At 40.1% G+C, this 20,084-nt stretch overlaps 1 protein-coding gene across 9 annotated transcripts in view; it reads left to right on the plus strand.

Annotated features, from left to right (window-relative positions):
* LOC126199173 (protein kinase C and casein kinase substrate in neurons protein 1-like) overlaps window positions 1–20,084 on the plus strand; it is a 626,821-nt gene that overhangs the window by 581,723 nt on the left and 25,014 nt on the right. For 8 of the 9 annotated variants that reach the window (XM_049935943.1, XM_049935942.1, XM_049935940.1 and 5 more), the window contains 5 exons: window positions 11,773–11,921; window positions 12,009–12,197; window positions 13,236–13,462; window positions 13,902–14,022; window positions 15,414–15,518. In XM_049935943.1, coding sequence (XP_049791900.1) covers window positions 11,773–11,921; window positions 12,009–12,197; window positions 13,236–13,462; window positions 13,902–14,022; window positions 15,414–15,518 — 791 coding nt within the window. The remainder of the gene's footprint in view (window positions 1–11,772; window positions 11,922–12,008; window positions 12,198–13,235; window positions 13,463–13,901; window positions 14,023–15,413; window positions 15,519–20,084) is intronic. The other variant, XM_049935941.1, reaches the window with a different exon arrangement.

Genomic DNA, 20,084 nt, shown 5'->3' on the forward strand with positions numbered 1-20,084 from the left:
ATTAGCGGAGGTTGAGGCCTGGCGGATAACGAGAAGAGAGGATATACTGAAGGGCAAGTTCCCATCTCCGGAGTTCTGACAGGTTGGTGTTAGTGGGAAGTATCCAGATAACCCGGACTGTGTAACACTGTGCCAAGATGTGCTGGCCGTGCACCAAGGCATGTTTAGCCACAGGGTGATCCTCATTACCAACAAACACTGTCTGCCTGTGTCCATTCATGCGAATGGACAGTTTGTTGCTGGTCATTCCCACATAGAAAGCTTTACAGTGTAGGCAGGTTAGTTAGTAAATCACGTGGGTGCTTTCACACGTGGCTCTGCCTTTGATCGTGTACACCTTCCGGGTTACAGGACTGGAGTAGGTGGTGGTGGTGGGATGGTGCATGGGACAGGTTTTACACCGGGGGCGGTTACAAGGGTAGGAGCCAGAGGGTAGGGAAGGTGATTTGGGGATTTCATAGGGATGAACTAAGAGGTTACGAAGGTTAGGTTGACGGCGGAAAGACACTCTTGGTGGAGTGGGGAGGATTTCATGAAGGATGGATCTCATTTCAGGGCAGGATTTGAGGAAGTCGTATCCCTGCTGGAGAGCCACATTCACTTTTTATTCACCTTCTCCTTTTTACCGTAATCTACTATACAATTTTATCCCGCCGATATATACTCAATAATACGTAATACGTAACCCACCTCCAAACCATAACAAAAAAAAATTTTTTCCGCTTTCAACACTACCGCTGCTATAAAATCCACCGTTTCTAGTTCACAAACAGTTCCTTTCACCTATTAAACAACCATTTCGGCTAGTTCTAATAACTTTTGCTTTATTTCCATTTCCGTTTTTCTCACATCACTGATCATTTTTAGCCGCTTCCCACAGAATTTAACGTCATTATTTCTTCGTCAGACAATTGTTAACCTCATCTTCATAATCTGCCACCACAACAACACTCCTTTTAATACATTTACACGTAGTTTTTTCGAAATTTTCCCGAATTTCTCCTCCCTTTAACGTGTTTTGGCGGCAACACAACCACCTAACCTTTATGCACATCGTTGTCTACCAACCGAAGTTCACCACAGGATCAACATAGCCCAGCTTTAACCAACACTTTTTCGCCTTTTTTCACACCAGATCTCCAGTTGCTTTCTAGTTCACCTTTATCTCTCCCCATATATTTTTATTTTCATTCTCATTTCAGCCTCATGTTACACTTTCCACCTTCTAATACCATGTCACCCTCACAACACCCCCACAACGACCCCATTAAGTTTTATTTACATTCCCTCCGCAAACATGCCTTAGCCCTAGCCAGATTACACTCCCATATTTTATTTTCTCAGGCTTGTCTGACATTTGGCATTACCCCCAAAGGCCTCACACTTAAAGTTCCCATCTCTGGCTGCAACCCTTCTTTCTATCAGTCCCTATACCAGTTCCAAACTGTACAATCCATTGCCCTCACCCACCTAATCCTTCACCTACACATCAACTCAGCCAATGAACGCACCCGTCAACTCCTATCCTTAATAAAAGTCCTCAGTCTTTCCTCTCCCACATCCACACCGGCTGTTCAGAGCATCCTCCTACAGGCCAACCGCAAATTAGAACAGCATGCCACCCTCCACCTCAAAAAACTATCCAATCTCCTGGTTTCCCACCTCCGGAAAGGCAACTCGCTCACCCTTCACAACCTTTCCAGCAAACCTCAACCTCCTCTCATTGCACACAGACCCAGTCTCTCCCATCTACTCAATCTCCCACTTCCAGCTCCACTCCCTCCAAAACCTCAAAATTCCAATCAACACTATCTGGAACCACATCACCCTAATTCAGTAGTTAACCTTTCCTCCAAACCTCTCTCCCAATCCGAAACTTCTGTCCTATCCAAAGGCCTCACCTTCAGCCCCACTCCCAGATTCAACCAAACAGCCCTCGTCAAAGATTTACTGTCCTACACTCGTACCCTCTGCTGGAAATATCACTTTGCCACGAAGAAAAATGATCCTAATCCTACTCCTAATGATCGAACTCCCCAAGACACTATCCAAATTGAACCCTACCTGGAACAGTTCCGTCCTCCGTCACAGCGGGACCCACCTTCTCTTCCTCAAAATCACCCTCTCCAAACCTTCCAGGAATTTCTGACTTCCAGCCTTGCCTCTCAATTCTCCTTAGAAAACCTTAAGCCTACTCCCAACATCACCACTGCTGAAGCCCAAGCTATCCGTGATCTGAAGGCTGACAGTTCCATCGTCATTCTTCCGGCGGACAAGGGTTCCACGTCCGTGGTACTTGATCGTCGGGAGTATGTGACTGAGGGACTGCGTCAGCTTTCAGACAACACTACATACAAAGTTTGCCAAGGTAATCCCATTCCTAATGTCCAGGCGGAGCTTCAAGGAATCCTCAGAACCTTAGGCCCCCTACAAAACCTTTCACCTGACTCCATCAACCTCCTGACCCCACAGACACCCCGCACCCCTACCTTCTACCTTCTTCCTAAAATTCACAAACCCAATCATCCCAGCCGTCCCATTGTAGCTGGTTACCAAGCCCCCACAGAACGTATTTCTGCCTACATGGATAAAACACCTTCAACCCATTACATGCAGTCTCCCATCCTTCATCAAAGACACCAACCACTTTCTCGAACGCCTGGAATCCTTACCCAGTCTGTTCCAGAAACCATCCTTGTTACCATTGATGCCAGTTCTTTATACACAAATATTCCGCACGTCCAGGGCCTCGCTGCGATGGAGCACTTCCTTTCACGCCGATCACCTGCCACCCTACCTAAAACCTCTTTCCTCATTACCTTAGCCAGCTTCATCCTGACCCACAACTTCTTCACTTTTGAAGGCCAGACATACCAACAATTAAAGGGAACAGCTGTGGGTACCAGGATGGCCCCCTCGTACGCCAACCTATTCATGGGTCGCTTAGAGGAAGCCTTCTTGGTTACCCAGGCCTGCCAACCCAAAGTTTGGTACAGGTTTATAGATGACATCTTCATGATCTGGACTCACAGTGAAGAAGAACTCCAGAATTTTCTCTCCAACCTCAACTCCTTTGGTTCCATCAGATTCACCTGGTCCTACTCCAGATCCCATGCCACTTTCCTTGACGTTGACCTCCATCTGTCCAATGGCCAGCTTCACACGTCCGTCCACATCAGACCCACCAACAAGCAACAGTACCTCCATTATGACAGCTGCCACCCATTCCACATCAAACGGTCCCTTCCCTACAGCCTAGGTCTTCGTGGCAAACGAATCTGCTCCAGTCCGGAATCCCTGAACCATTACACCAACAACCTGAAAACAGCTTTCGCATCCCGCAACTACCCTCCCGACCTGGTACAGAAGCAAATAACCAGAGCCACTTCCTCATCCCCTCAAACCCAGAACCTCCCACAGAAGAACCACAAAAGTGCCCCATTTGTGACAGGATACTTTCCGGGACTGGATCAGACTCTGAATGTGGCTCTCCAGCAGGGATACGACTTCCTCAAATCCTGCCCTGAAATGAGATCCATCCTTCATGAAATCCTCCCCACTCCACCAAGAGTGTCTTTCCGCCATCCACCTAACCTTCGTAACCTCTTAGTTCATCCCTATGAAATCCCCAAACCACCTTCCCTACCCTCTGGCTCCTACCCTTGTAACCGCCCCCGGTGTAAAACCTGTCCCATGCACCATCCCACCACCACCTACTCCAGTCCTGTAACCCGGAAGGTGTACACGATCAAAGGCAGATCCACGTGTATTAGAGGGAAACATTCCACGTGGGAAAAATATATCTAAAAACAAAGACGATGTGACTTACCATACAAAAGGGCTGGCAGGTCGATAGAAACACATACATACACACAAAATTCTAGCTTTCGCAACCAATGGTTGCTTCGTCAGGAATGAGGGAAGGAGAGGGAAAGACGAAAGGATGTGGGTTTTAAGGGAGAGGGTAAGGAGTCATTCCAATCCCGGGAGCGGAAAGACTTACCTTAGGGGGGAAAAAAGGACAGGTGTGTGTGTGTAATATATATATATATATATATATATATATATATATATATATATATATATATATATATATATATATATATATATATATATATATATATATACACACACACACACACAAAAGCAGACATACTTGTGTCTGTGTATGTGCAGATGGGTGGGTGGGTGTGCGTGCGTGCGTGCGAGTAATGGCGTAGAAGGAGTTGGCCACCAATAAATCCTTTAGGCTTCTCTTAAACTGAATTTCATTGGTTGTTAAGCTTTTTATGGCTGCTGACAAGTTATTGAAAATGTGTGTTCCTGAATAATGCACACCTTTTTGTACAAGACTAAGTGACTTTAAATCCTTGTGAAGATTATTCTTATTTGTAGTATTGATTCCATGAATTGAGCTGTTGGTTTGAAAAATTGATATATTTTTAATGACAAATTTCATTAAGGAGTAAATATATTGGGAAGCAGTAGTTACTATCCCTAGTTCCCTAAACAGGCTTCTGCAGGAGGTTCTTGAGTTCACACCACATATAACTCTTACTGCACGTTTTTGTGCCCGGAAAACTTTAGCTTGGCTTGATGAATTACCCCAAAAAAATAATCCCATATGACATTATGGGATGAAAGTAAGCATAGTATGCCAGCTTTTTCATTTTTATATCCCCTATGTCTGACACAATTCGCATTGCAAATAGAGATTTGTTAAGACGCTTCAGAAGTTCTGTGGTGTGCTCCTCCCAGTTGAATTTATTATCAAGCTGTAATCCCAAGAATTTAACACTGTCCACTTCTTCTATCTTCTTGTCATTGTATGTTAGACATATACTTGTGGGACACCCCTTACAAGCAATGTATGCTTACAGAAAAGTAACAGTAAACCACACCATGATGTACAATGCCCCCTTGCACCGCTCGTCATTTGATTTCACCGAGGATCTCTGTGATGCTTACATGTTTATTAAATGAATCTGTAGTGAAACACACTGCTTTTCTTTGGTTGTATTTCCTCTGTCAATCCTATCTGATATGGATATCAGAGTGCCAAACAATATTAAAGTACTGGTCAAACAAGGGTTTTGTAAATTGCATCCTTCACGGGTGGGCTACACTTCCTGAGGGTTCTTCCAATGAATGTGTCACATTTTTTCCTTGGATTAGAGTTACATGGTCATTCCACTATAATTGCTACTTACATATGCTCAAATATTCATGTGTGTGATTATTTCCAGTGATTCCTTGGCAATTATGTAATGATACAAGAATGGGTCTCTCCATTTATTTGTGCACAATAGGCAACATTTGTTTATGTTGACTGTTGAGGGTCAACTGTTAATCCCTGCATCAAATGTCAATCCTTGACAGGTTTTCCTGCTCTGTGCTAAAATTTTCTAGAATTAAGACTTCTCAGAATAAAACAGCACCATCTGAGAAACGTCACATAGAACATGAGACACTATTCACTAATTGATATTGTAAAAAGTGATGGTCCTATAAAACACCTTGGGGTATGTCCAAAGTTACTTTTATGTCTGAAGACCTCTCTCCTTTAGAATGAAATGCTGTATTCTGTTTTCTAGGAACTTGTAACTCTGTATGCTCCTATTTTGTTAGTTGGGCAACAGTGTGGAACTGTCTTCAACAACTTCTGGAAGCCAGGAATGTAGCATCAACTTGGGTGCTGATACTGCATACTGGTAAAAATGAAAGCCAATCAGTTGACTTTTCCATGAAGCAGGGAAGGGTAGAAACAAGAATGATGATGTAATTGTCCATTGGTAATGAGGCCATTACAGGAAGAGAAAAAGTGAAGATTGGACAAGGGTGGGGAAGAAAGTTGACAATGGCATTTCCTTTAAATGACTTTCTTAAACCACATTAAACCTAAGTCAGGATGATGATGATGATGATGATGATGATGATGATGATACAGATTTGAAGCTAGCATGTTGCAACTGAAAGTACAGTGCTCTAATCTCTGCACCACCTCATTCAGTTCTTGTTGCGAAGTTGTAAATTGTTTGGTACCAGTGCTCATAATAAGTGATAGGTTATGTTCCAGGCACCCATAAAAATACTCAACAGAGGAACTTGTTCTGGTCACCATTCCAAAGGCTTGTTTTGCTGGAGCTCTCCATGACCAGCCTATCCTTTGCAGATCTCTTCATTTGTCTGTGATTTTTGCAACCACATTCTCTTTGCTGTAGTGAAGCATTAGTCTTTCTGTTAATGTATACAGTACCCCACCACTACTACTTTTGTTACCCAAGTAACAGTGCCTTGATGCCTCAACAAGTCAGTACATCTCTTAGCAACATATTGTTTTCTTTAGTTAAGTTGTGGCATAAAGTTCTTTTCTTTCCATTTTGATTCAATACCCTCATAATTAGCTACCTCATCTACCATCTCATCTCCAATATTCTTCTGTAGCACTACATTTCAAAAACCTTATTCTCGTCTGGTCTGTACTATTTATTGTCCATGTTTTGCTTCCATCTGAGGGGACACACTCACAAATACTTCAGAAAAAATTATGAACACTTATGTTTATGTTGGAAGTTAACATATATCTCTTTTTAAAAATCACTCTCCTTGCTGTTGCCAATGTACATTTTATATCCTCTTTTTCTGCCATCATAAGTTATTTTGTTGCTCTAATAACAGGAACATGTCTACTAGTTTTAGTGGCTTAATTCATATTCTAATGCTCTCACCTTCATCTGATGTAATTTGGTTAAGTTTCATTACCCTGGTTTTGCTTTTGTTGTTGTTCATTTTAAAATCTTCAGAGACAAGGACATCGTCAGAATTTTCCCTGGGAAGTGTGATAGGACTGGTCTTGTTTTCTATTAAAACAAAAGATAGAACAGATGGGGTGAGCAGGAACCTGTGACAGTTTGCTGATGATGCTGTAGTGTATGGGAAAGTGTTTTCATTGAGTAACTGTAGGAGTGTACAGGTTGACTTGGACAGAATTTCCATATGGTATTGGTACTGGCTTGTTCTAAATTCGTAGAAATTTATCGTAATTCAGATGAGTGGGGAAAACAATCCTGGTGCTGCCAGATTTGGAGAGGATGTAAAATGCAGGATGGCTGTAGCAAGAAAAAAATGTTTCTGAAAAAAAGAGCAAATTGTTAACAATGAATATTAATTTAAGCGTTATGAAGTATTTTCTGAAGGTATGTTGTCTGGAATTGTATCTTTATGTGGATGTGAAATATGGACAATGAAAAAATCTATACAAGAAGAGAATAAACCCTTTTGAAATGTGGTGCTACAGAGGAATGCTGAAGATTAGATAGACTGGTTGAATAACTAATAAGGTAGTATGGAACCAAATTGGAGAGAGAAAAGCTATGTGGTACAATGTGACTAGAAAGGGATTGTCAATTTGGTAGTGACAGGAAGTGCGAGCTGTAAAAATTCTGTAGAGACAAAGGCTTGAATACAGTAAGCAGGTTCAAATGGATGCAGGTTATAGTAATGACACTGATGAAGGGGCATGCTCAGGATTGACTAATGTGGAGAGCTGCATCAAACCTGTCTTCAGACTAAAGACTGCAACACTATCTTATTTAACCAATGGTTTTGTAATTAACCTGTCAGCACCTTGCTTCTTTAGTACTGGGATTATTAAATTCTTTTTCAAGTCTTAACATACGCATGCGTCTTATACCATGCTTACCAGGTTGAACAGTTTTGTCATGATTGGTTCTCCTTTGCTTTTTTTTATAATTCTGAGGAGATGTTGTGTATACTAAGAGTCTTGTTTTTACTTAGGTCTTTCATTACTCGTTGGATTTTTCTTGCAGTCTTCTGCCCCATATGTTTTTTGTCTCCTCCGTGCCCTGTTTCCATAATATTGTTGTACATTTCATTTCTGTTATGTAAACTTTCTCTATATTACCTCAGTCTTACAGCTTTCCATGCTTTGCTTTGGTTTGCATAATAGAATTATGCCAGAACTACAGTAGCCAAATAATCAATGATTATTTGTCAGCAATATTGCAGTGTAGTCTCTTGTCAACATTGAAGGCTCTGCCCAGTCCCATGTGTTCCCCACTTCCCTGTGCAAGACATACCCAACTAATATTGTTCAAACCACCAATTCATTATTTGATGAAGGAAGCAGTTACATACTGTGAGAACCTAACAAATTAAAAATGTATTATTATGGTAGGCAAGGTATTCCTTATAACTTTTCTCTCCTCATAAGTTTCTCTCAACAGTTAATATGATGCCGATTCATTCCCCTCCCATTCTTGTTGTATCTGAACTATTACTCTACTAATAATGATGTCAATATCAGTAGATATAAAATTCTAATTTCTTTACCAAAATATTTAGGAGTAACTTCAGATGAGTACCGACATGTGAAAAACAAGGAGTAATCGTCATACAAAGTGTTGCATGAAATTAATTAGACACGTGGAGCTTAGGGCATAACATTATGTTACTCTGCTACAAAATAAGCATGCCCTGTTCGTTGTAGTTATATCATGTTAAACAAGTAGATATCACCTTAAATGAAATGTGCAACCATTATTAGTTATTCAAGATCTTGTGATTAAGCCTACTACGTAGCATTCTTGGTACCCACAGACATTAGGCAACATAATCAACCCAGGTTATGAGATAGGTGTAGTAGCAGCGGATGTTCCCATCTCACTGAATGGGTGTGCCTAAGTTCATAAGAATGTGTTGTGTCAACACACAAATAAGAGTGGACAGCATGGAAGTCATCAAATAGTTGGATCAGTGTCAGATACCAGGAAATACAAGTCATCTTGTGAGGTGACTCCTCAGGATTGCAAAGACCAACAAATGGGGACTCACTTTGTTTATATGACAGATCATGAAAGATGGAATTGACTCTACCTTACACAGTTGTGACCTTTCCAGGTGTGGGCCTGATATACTCTAACAGATGCACACTTAAGTTTCTGAGGCAAGACGTTGTTATTCTTCGTCCTCTTTTTACCAGGTACCTTTCCTAGAGAAATATTTTGCAGCAGTTTATGTGTGTTCCCATTCCTCATTACATGGCTGAGATATTTTTCCGCATTTTGCTGTGTTTAGGACTTCATTCTCTGTCTTCATTTTCTGGACAATGTCATTAATAATTTTATCTTTCTGCAACACACTTTAACATTTTTCTGTATGGCTACATCTCAAATGCCTCAAGTCTTTGTCAGAGTCCACGTAGCAGTTCCATAGAAAAGGATGGGGAATATGAAGCGCTACAGAAATCGTAATTTTGTTTCGTGTAAGAAGTGGTTGAACATATTAATCATTTTACAAAATGTTGCTTTGGCTTTGTTGACAAGGACTTTTAATTTCTCTGGAGTTACCCCTTTAATTGGTTCCCAGATGAATGTGTTCGTTTACTTGTTCAGCAAGTTTTCCATTACTGTTGTGATGACAGTTCAGTAGGTCTTCCTTGATTATGAGTGTTAATTTTGTTTTCCTTACAATGATTTATAAGCCATAATGCTCACTACTTTCCATTGATTTGGGATACAATATGTTGAAGACTACTTAGGCTGTTGGCAAATATTACAGTATCATTAACATAGTGGATATTTTTCAGCTTCTCATAATTGAAGTTGATACCTTCTTTGATATTTTCAAGGGTGTGTTTGAAGACATTTTCTGAATAGAGCTTAAATATTAGTGGCAACAAAATACAACCTTGTCTCAGCCCTTGGCATAACTTCAATGTGTCACTTTCTCATTTTCTACTCACACAGCATATGGATTCCAATATAGATTAATTTTGAGCCAGAGGTTTTTGTCATCCATTCTACTATTTTTTAACAACTCGGCCATCTTACATTGTATTCTACCAAAAACCTTTTGATAATCAGTAAAACAGGTATAGACTTCACAGTTCATTCACCTGCCTCGAGATGACTGGGTGTTTGTGTTGTCCTCATTATTTCATCATCATTCATCCATGTGGCGAGATTGGACTGAGCAAAGGTTGGGAATTTGTATGGGTGCTGATAACCGTGCTGTTGAGTGCCCCACAAACCAATCATCATCATTATCACAGTTCATGTCTCAACACCTCTGGAATAAGATCTGAATACTGAAAAGAGCCTGTGGAGTACTGACAGCATTTCTGGAGCCAAATTGTGTAAGTGTCATTTGTTCTTCACAAACTTTTAAAAAATTATTCACAAAATAATCTACAATTACTTTCAGGAGATGGCTCAGTGACATCACTGTTCTGGAATCACAATGCGTAAAAATAAGTCAAGCTCTGATTGAAGCCAGTTTTGAGGAATGATTACCCAAATTATACGTTTTATTGAGCAATAAAGGAAACAAAAGAAAAATTCGGAGTAGGTATTAAAATTCATGGAGAAGAAGTAAAAACTTTGAGGTTCGCCGATGACATTGTAATTCTGTCAGAGACAGCAAAGGACTTGGAAGAGCAGTTGAACGGAATGGACAGTGTCTTGAAAGGAGGATATAAGATGAACATCAACAAAAGCAAAACGAGGATAATGGAATGTAGTCGAATTAAGTCAGGTGATGCTGAGGGAATTAGATTAGGAAATGAGACACTTAAAGTAGTAAAGGAGTTTTGCTATTTAGGGAGTAAAATAACCGATGATGGTCGAAGTAGAGAGGATATAAAATGTAGACTGGCAATGGCAAGGAAAGCGTTTCTGAAGAAGAGAAATTTGTTAACATCGAGTATAGATTTAAGTGTCAGGAAGTCGTTTCTGAAAGTATTTGTATGGAGTGTAGCCATGTATGGAAGTGAAACATGGATGATAAATAGTTTAGACAAGAAGAGAATAGAAGCTTTCGAAATGTGGTGCTACAGAAGAATGCTGAAGATAAGGTGGGTAGATCACGTAACTAATGAGGAGGTATTGAATAGGATTGGGGAGAAGAGAAATTTGTGGCACAACTTGACAAGAAGAAGGGATCGGTTGGTAGGACATGTTTTGAGGCATCAAGGGATCACAAATTTAGCATTGGAGGGCAGCGTGGAGGGTAAAAATCGTAGAGGGAGACCAAGAGATGAATACACTAAGCAGATTCAGAAGGATGTAGGTTGCAGTAGGTACTGGGAGATGAAGAAGCTTGCACAGGATATAGTAGCATGGAGAGCTGCATCAAACCAGTCTCAGGACTGAAGACCACAACAACAACAACACGTTTTATTGAATAGTGTTGTCAACCATTCTATTGGTTCTTCCTCAAACATCTGAAGGAATTCAGGAGGCATCCCATCTGGTACTGCTGTTTTCCCATCTTTCATTGCCATTACTAGCAATCACCCTTCTTCCACGATAATATCTGGTCCTGTTTTTCCTGTGACTTGAGGTGAATCTGGTCTATTATCATGGAAAAGTTCTTCCACGGAGTTTCTCTAAGCATGTATGTATTAATTTTTGTCGATGATCAGCTTATTATCATTAACTACACATGTAGATGAGGTTGCATTCTTGCATGGAAGTTCCCAGTCTTTTTTACTGTCATACAATCATTAAAGTTGTATTTACTTTGTAAAGTCTCAATACATGAGTGTTTTTGTTTCAATCTTCTTTTGCTTCCTTGATTTTCCCCTTCATAATTTTGTTTGGTCTTACACATTCACCTGGGGTTGATTTTTCAGCTTTTACCTATTTTTGCTGTTACTGTTTTGTACTAAAACTATATGATTATACAGTTTGATTTTTGGTGTTTAATTATATAGCTTCCGACATGAGCAGATGAAAAAATTCATTGTTTCAGGCCCAGAGTATGGAACAACAGAGGCTGCGTGGAAGGGTGTCTTGGTTGAAGCAGAGAGACTGTGTGATTTGCATCTAAAGGTTAAGGACAATCTATGTAATGATGTTATGAATCAAGTGAAAACGTGGCAGAAAGATACCTACCACAAAGTAAGCACGATTCAAATAAATGTAACAAATCTCTTCATCATACAGCTAATGGAAATTTAATGATTTTTGTATTTTTTTTTATTGCAGTCAATGATGCAGATAAAAGAAAAGAAGGAAATGGAGGATGCATTTAAGAAAGCTCAGAAACCATGGTCAAAATTGTTAGCTAAAGTAAACAGAGCCAAAAGCGACTACCATGTGGCATGCAAAACAGAGCGTTCTGCTTGTAACCAAGAAAGAAATGCTAATGCTGACAGCTCTTTGTCTCCTGATCAGGTCAGTGAGTTCATGTTGTTTAAAATCAGCATGCATGCACTTGCGCGCACACACGCACACACACCGCTTATTATGGATGGAGTAGTGGTGAAGAGTAATTCCGACCCTGTACTTTGTTTCACGTCAAATTTGAGTGCTTATGATAAGTTGCTTTTGATGTTCGGGTGCCCAGTTCATAGGAAATGCCATGTCCGATTTTGTGCAGGCCTGGGTTTTTCAGATGTCACAGTTTTAATTGTTTGTTGGAAGTACCTTGATTCAGGGGACAACCACCTAGTCAACAAAACTATGCCATTGGTTACTGTACATTGGAACAAAGGATAGATGGGGCACACTGTGAGAAACCATTCACCAATTTAGTGCTGGAAAATAACCACCAACCAGAACAACTACTTCCCTTTAGGGTATGGAAGCTACTAGATAACACATTGCACAGAGATGAGCGTGCTCACTTGACTTGACTGGGCACTCAATGCATGAAAGCACCTAACTTGAATTGATTAGTCATGGTACAAACTGACAGCTGGACACGAATACATCAAAACCCACATAAAGTGATTCAGCTCATTATTTTTGTGTGGAGGATTTTCCATGGCTTCGGACTGGGCACTTAGTGTCAGATATCGCCTCTCACTGGTGAACAATATAAGAGCCTAATTTCTGATTATTTGTAACATATTATTTGACTGCATGACCCAGAAGTATACTGAGTATTCATAGCCTAAGATGAAATAGTACACATTTAGTGAAGTGCCCTGAAAATGTTGGTGATGCTGTATATACTGCTCTTTTATGTACTTTTCCACCTGCAGATAGTGATGTAATGAAATAGAGTATCCAAACTGTATGCTTGTCTTCATATAAGAAACTGCAAACTTGGTTAAGATGGATACTGTTCATTGTGATAGTGGAGTGTTGTCACTTAAACTTTCCTTTTACATTAGATCTGATTTGCATTTATAGACCACAGTTTCTTAATATTATATACTTTGTTTTTTTGCCTATTATAAAATATCTTTAAACTGATTGTATTTACAGGTTAAAAAGATGCAGGACCGTGTGCAGAAGTCAAAAGAAGATGTACAAAAAGCAAAAGAGAAATACGAAGCAGCCCTTGATGAGATAAATTCTTACAATCCCAAATACATGGAGGACATGACTGTAGTCTTCGACAAATGTCAAGAAATGGAGGCTCAGCGATTGCAGTTCTTTAAACAAACGATGTTTTGTATTCATAAGTGTCTGAATGTTTCTCAGGATCCTGTGTAAGTAGCAAATATTCATGGGCTGTATTAGAATTCATGGAATTTGTATTGTTAGTAAATGTGTGGGTTGGGGGGGGGGGGTGTAGTGAATTAAATACGGGTCAGTTCACATTGCAAACAGGCAAACTCATCATTAATAATGGAGGAGTAAAGGTAACAACTTACTAAAAGATTGAGGCATCAGTGCTCAATAGCCCCATAAATGAGTCTGAAATCCATTCAGGTATATGGTAAATTACTACCATTGCTCCTTCCTTTATTTATATTCCACCAAGAACTTTCCGTTATCATATTTTCAAACTTGTATTAAGAATGATGATGAAAGTTGATTAACTCTGATGCTGTTGTTGCTTTTGCGTACAAAGTTACTATACATTTTCTTGTTTCACAAATGGTATCTGTAGGTGGTAATGTTTTAACTACTATCACTTTTTTTCAGTTTGCCTCAAATATATGAAGAGTTTTACCACACAGTTAATAATGCAGATCATGAAAAGGACTTGAAGTGGTGGTCAAATACACATGGTGTGAATATGGCTATGAACTGGCCATATTTCGAGGTAGAACCTGCATGATAGTTACAATTATATGTACTATATGAAAATATTACTGCTTCTTTCTTTTTCTGTTCATTGCTAGAATGTAGTGTGTAGTGCATTTTTACTTTACTCTGCCACTACAGCGAGGTTATTGACAGATTCTTCTCTTTCGTAGAAGAGAGAAAGGGTAATGTTATGTATTCAGATGAAAATGATTATTACTTTTCCACAATTCTTCAGTAACACTGCAAATCAGGAATTAATTCTTACATGCTGTTTGTATAAAATATTACATCAGGATGTTTTAATAATCAGCTGTGAGGACATGTCACGTGTCCTGGTTGGATAGCTCAGTTGTAGAGTACTTGCCCTCTAAATGCAAAGATCCCGAGTTTTATATTGCAAACTGTAGGAAAAGTCATAGCTGCATCTACTTTAAATATTTTTGTAGGTATCAATAATAAAACTTGTCATTACAGAACGACAGTTCGCAACAATATTATGCAAAGGATAGTTGCTACTCATCATATAACAGAGATGCTGAGTCACAGATAGGCACAACAAAAAGACTGTCACAAAATGAGCTTTCAGGCAACAAGGCCCTTGTCTAAAATAGACAACAGACACACATACACACACTCATGCAGACACAACTTGCACATTTCTAATTTTACAAATGATTGAGCATCCTAGAAACATAGCACATCTGTAATGTCCCTTAAAATTTACTGTATGTGGCACTCGCCACCTATTTTTAGTCAGGCTTAATGATATTACAAGGCAGAAGAAATGGAGACTATTATTTAAAATGGAATCATTATGCTTGAGGGTAAAATTTTGCTATTAGTTTGGAAGCAAGGGAGTGGGTTCAAGTCAGTACATCTGCCTGTGATGGAAGTCTGATCTAGGCCACATTCTTTCTGGCCCATACCAAAGTTTTTGGTCATAGTTCGGTGGTAGATGGAGAAGGCAGGGAGGGAGCAGTTTATTCACTTGATATAATATACAAATTCATGACATTTAGCTTATGCAAGCTGCAAAAGCTGTAAAAGAATGCTGATGAATTAACTAATGCTTTTGGCAGTTTTCACAAATTTAAATTAATTTCTTTTATTTTGAGCTTTTCTGTCTGTGTGTTTTTATAAATAACTCTATGTATATAAATGTGTACCAGAACTGATTCTGCAGTGATGTGACGTGTGTTGTTTTGCATGTAATCATAAAATGTTCAGTGCTTTCCTTTGTGTGTTGCTGTATCAACAAACTGCTAAATGTTAAAAGTTTGTGTAGTTTCTTTACACACTATAAGTTAGTTGTTTATTTATTCAAACATTTTAGAGCATGCATTGCAATGGCATGCCATTAGTTTGTGTGTTTTGAAGCATGTTAGTGACCCTGCACGTGTTTCGCAGGAGTACACGGAGGAGTTCAGGGACATTGCAAAAGGCAAATCAAAGGCGGAGATCCCGATGGGAATCACACTCATCAACCAGAGGCCTGTTGGAGAAGACTTGCATGTAATAATTAAGTTTTTTAGTTGTACAGAATGCTATAATTTGTAGCTTTGTTCTCTTAGTAATAATAGCAAAGAAAATTCCAGCAGAGGAAGCAAGTGTAGGTCTGTTCAAAACCTTCTTAATGGATTAGTAAGTATAGACCATGCAAGAGCTCTTTCTGTCATGTGTGTTCATTTTATGTTTGTTATCGCTATTATGAAGAAATTGTAATTTTCTGTAAATAACGTACACTTTGACGCAACAAGATGTGGTCTTTCATAGGAGCACAAAGATACACAAATTAAAAGATCTATCACTTCGACTGAAAGTTACCTACACCTAAAATTTTAAGTACCATAGTGTACCACTTGATGATGTGCAGTAGAGGGCGGATTTGAGTTCAGAAATATTGATGTGTGTTCCATTCAACATGCTAGTCAGACCTAGTGGTCTGCTGGTAAAGTTTGTGCCTGGAAACTGAAAGTTTACAGGATTGAACCTCAGTCAGACACCAGAATATTTTAGTCTGCCTTTAGTGTAAACGTCATCTCCATCAGCGATGTGCGCATGCTTGAAACAATCCAGTAGTGCTTAATGAAGTACTCGTTTAAACTAATAGCTTGGTGGAAATGATGTCATTCTTTGAATTTATTGACACAGTGGTGTCAACAATCAAACTGTTTGAAGATGAATGATGTAAAGATCTGGACTAGAAATTCAGAAATGATCCCATTATGAAAGCAACCAAGCAGCTGATATTCCGGACTGCAAAAGAGTAAAACAATTTATCTGAAATGGGTTGGGAAGACAGTTCTGTTTCAAGTGAATCTATACTGTAGTGTTACTTATAGAAGATTAAAGTAAACTGTTAAAGATCAGTAAGTGACAGACACCCAGATGTTACCATGACAGGGCATGCTAAAAGAAAAAGAGGACAGTGTTGATTGCTTCTGAAGAAATATTGTGACAAATGTGATGCAGTTGCATTGAGATAGAATAGGAATCATTGGCTGAGACTCCCCCTTTCACTGTTCAAATTACTCACATAATATGAAGTATTATATCAAAACAGTGTGTTCAAAGTGCGATGTGTGACATGAAATTTTCTAAAACTGATTCTTCAACAGACAGTTTAAGTTACGAAATGTACACTGATGAGTCAAAACATTATGACCACTGCCCACCACAACACTGAATACTGCATGGTGGTGCTGTGTGCGTGCGACGAGGTAAGGAAAGTATACACTGAAGTGCCAAAGAAACTGGTATAGGCATGCGTATTTAAATACAGATATACGTGAAAAGTCAGAATAGGGCGCTGCAATCAGCAGTGCAGTCTGACGCAGTTGCTGCGCAGTCTGACACAGTTGCTGCTGTTACAATGGCAGGTTATCAAGATTGTTTGAATGTGGTGTTATAGTTGGTGCACGAGCGATGGAACAAAGCATCTCGGAGGTAATGATGAAATGGGGATTTTCCCGTACAAACATTTCATGAGTGTACTGTGAATGTCAGGAATCAGGTAAAACATAAAATCTCTGACATTGATGCAGCTGGAAAAAGATCCTGCAAGAACTGGACCTACGACGACTGAAGAGAATCGTTCAGTGTGACAGAAGTGCAACCCTTCTGCAAATTGCTGCAGTCAGTGGTGGGCCATCAACAAGTGTCAGCATTTGAACCATTCAATGAAACATCATTGAGATGGGCTTTCAGAGACGAAGGCCCACTTGTGTACCCTTGATGATTGGATGACACAAAGCTTTACATCTCGCTTGGGCCCATCAACACCATCATTGGACTGTTGATGACTGGAAGTATGTTGCCTGGTAGGAAAAGCATCATTTCAAATTGTATCAGGCAGATGTACATGTACTGGCATGGAGACACCCTCATGAATTCATGGACCCCGCATGTTAGCAGGGGACTGTTCAAGCTGGTGGAGGCTCTGTAATGGTGTGGGGCTTGTGTAGTTGGAGTGATATGGGACCCCTATTACACCTAGATATGATTCTGACAGGTGACATTTACGTAAATATCCTGTCTGGTCACCAGCATCCATTCATGTCCATTGTGCATCCTGACAGACTTAGGAAGTTCCGGCAGGACAATGCGACACCCCACACGTCCAGAATTGCTACAGAGTGGCTCCAGGAACACTCTTCTGAGTTTAAACACTTCCGCTGGCCACCAAACTCCCCATGCATGAACATTATTGAGCATATCTGGGATGCCTTGAAGTGTGCTGTTCCGAAGAGATCTCCACCCTCTTGTGCTCTTACAGACTTATGGACAGCTCTGCAGGATTCATGGTGTCAGTTCCCTCCAGCACTACTTCAGACACAAGTTGAGCCCATGCTATGTTTGTGTTCTAGCACTTCTGCATGGTTGCAGGGGTCCTTCATGGTATGTCGCGGGTGTACCAGTTTCTTTGGCTCTTCAGTGTATAAGTGGAGGAGAAATGAATGGAGAAGCACTTAAGTGATGATGTTCCTGCAAATGGGGAAATTCACTGAAACACTTTGGCATATTTCTATGGCCCAGTGGCTGCAAACTTGCTTCTCGGAATGTGCAAAGCTAGTCAGCTCCTCAAGAAATACTGTCATGAGCAAATTATGGAAACTGGCTGAAGGAGGGTGAAACCACAAGTAGGTGACAAGGTGGACATCGGTGCCCTATCACAGAATGTGGATGTTAGAAGCTTTGTCGCTCTGTAAAGTAGGATAAAAGCCGATCTGTGACAAATCTGGTGACACACTACAGTGCTAGTGTATGCACAAGTATTTCAGAGCACACTGTTCAGCATGAGGTTCTGCAGCAGATGACCCCTATGTGTTGCCATGTTGACCTGGTGATATTGTCAGTTAAAATTGCAATAGCTACAGGATCATTGAGATTGGAGGAGGAGGAGGAGGAGGAAGTTAGTGTTTAACGTCCCGTCGACAACGAGGTCATTAGAGACGGAGCGCAAGCTCGAATTAGGGAAGGATGGGGAAGGAAATCGGCCGTGCCCTTTCAAAGGAACCATCCCGGCATTTGCCTGAAGTGATCTAGGGAAATCACGGAAAACCTAAATCAGGATGGCCGGACGCAGGATTGAACCGTCGTCCTCCCGAATGCGAGTCCAGTGTGCTAACCACTGCGCCACCTCGCTCGGTTCATTGAGATTGGACCGTGGATCAATAGGAACATATCATTTGTTCGGATGAATTATTTTTCTTGTTACATCAGGTCAGTGGTCATGTCTGGATACACCTTCATACAGGCTTATGTCAACTCTAAATCTGAGCACACCAATGATGCAGGCTGGTGGCTAGGGGAGACATTCACCAGGGCTTCCATGGGACCTGTGGAAGTAATCAAAGGCACCATGACAGCTATGGCCTATGTGAACATTTTTGCAGAACACCTGCATCCATTGCTGTGTCTTCCCTGACAGTGATGGCATCTTCCACCGGGTTAAGTGTCCATGTAACAAGGCCAAAATTGTGTTGCAGTGGTTTGAGGAGCACGATGTGGAACTTGTGTTGATGTTGTGGCTACCAAATTTGCCCAGTAAGAACCCAGTGGAACACTTCTTGAGACTGTTGGACACCAGCTTTGTGTCCCTACCAAGGACTTGTCGAATCCTTGCCGCACAGAACTGCTGTATTGTATTCCAAAGGTGGACTTACATGCTGTTAAGTGGGGGTCATATCATTTTGGCTCATCAGGGTATGTTTGTTTAAAAAACCAAATTATCCCTTTGTGTTTGCATCAAAAATTTCTGCTTCTGTAGTTATCTTACAAATCGCACATCATTCAAATTTTAAAATTTCATTAAAATGCTTTGATTAGATTTACAGTTTTAGAACTTGTATAATAGCTCTAAGCACAATGATGTATGTAAAACAAACTGGAGTGTTTCCAGTGAGCAGGAAATTGGGTACATGTTTTTCCCATACCTCACAAATTTAGAAAAGTGAAGAATGGAGTTCCACATCTAAACCCCTATAATGGTCCCTCACAGTGCAGAGAGAGAGAGAGAGAGAGAGAGAGAGAGAGAGAGAGAGAGAGAGAGAGAGAGTATGTGTGTGGGGGGGGGGGGGGGGTCTTTGTGTTCGACCTCATTGTCTTTGAAATGAACGACTGTTGGAGTAATTTTCTTTCGCCATGCATTTTTAGTTGTTGTTACTACTAAATTGCACAAGTTTTGCTCTTATAGTAGTTCAGTTCAAAGTTTAAGAACAATTATTTGGTATATTCAGTCCGTTTTTAATAATGTAGATGAATCGAATATTTAATGATTGCATGTATGTGGCAAAACTGTAGGCTTTTTTGCTGTGATCACTATTTCGAGCATGACACTCATTTTTCAGACTGCATGACTATTACTTTGGGTTGTTCAAATAATTTATTGGCCGATAAGAAACTGCGCACTATGATAACTGCAATGTGCAAGGGTAGTATTTCAATTATGTGCTTTTTCTGGGTCCACAAAAATTTATCACAGAATTAAATTTTGGCAACAGGCAGTTTTGTTACATAGTTGACTGATTTGTAGGAATTATAATACAGAGGTCCAGAAAAATGTAGGCACTCTTTGAT

This window comes from Schistocerca nitens, chromosome 8, assembly GCF_023898315.1.
Source record: "Schistocerca nitens isolate TAMUIC-IGC-003100 chromosome 8, iqSchNite1.1, whole genome shotgun sequence".
In the NCBI taxonomy this organism is placed as follows: Eukaryota; Metazoa; Arthropoda; class Insecta; order Orthoptera; family Acrididae; genus Schistocerca; species Schistocerca nitens.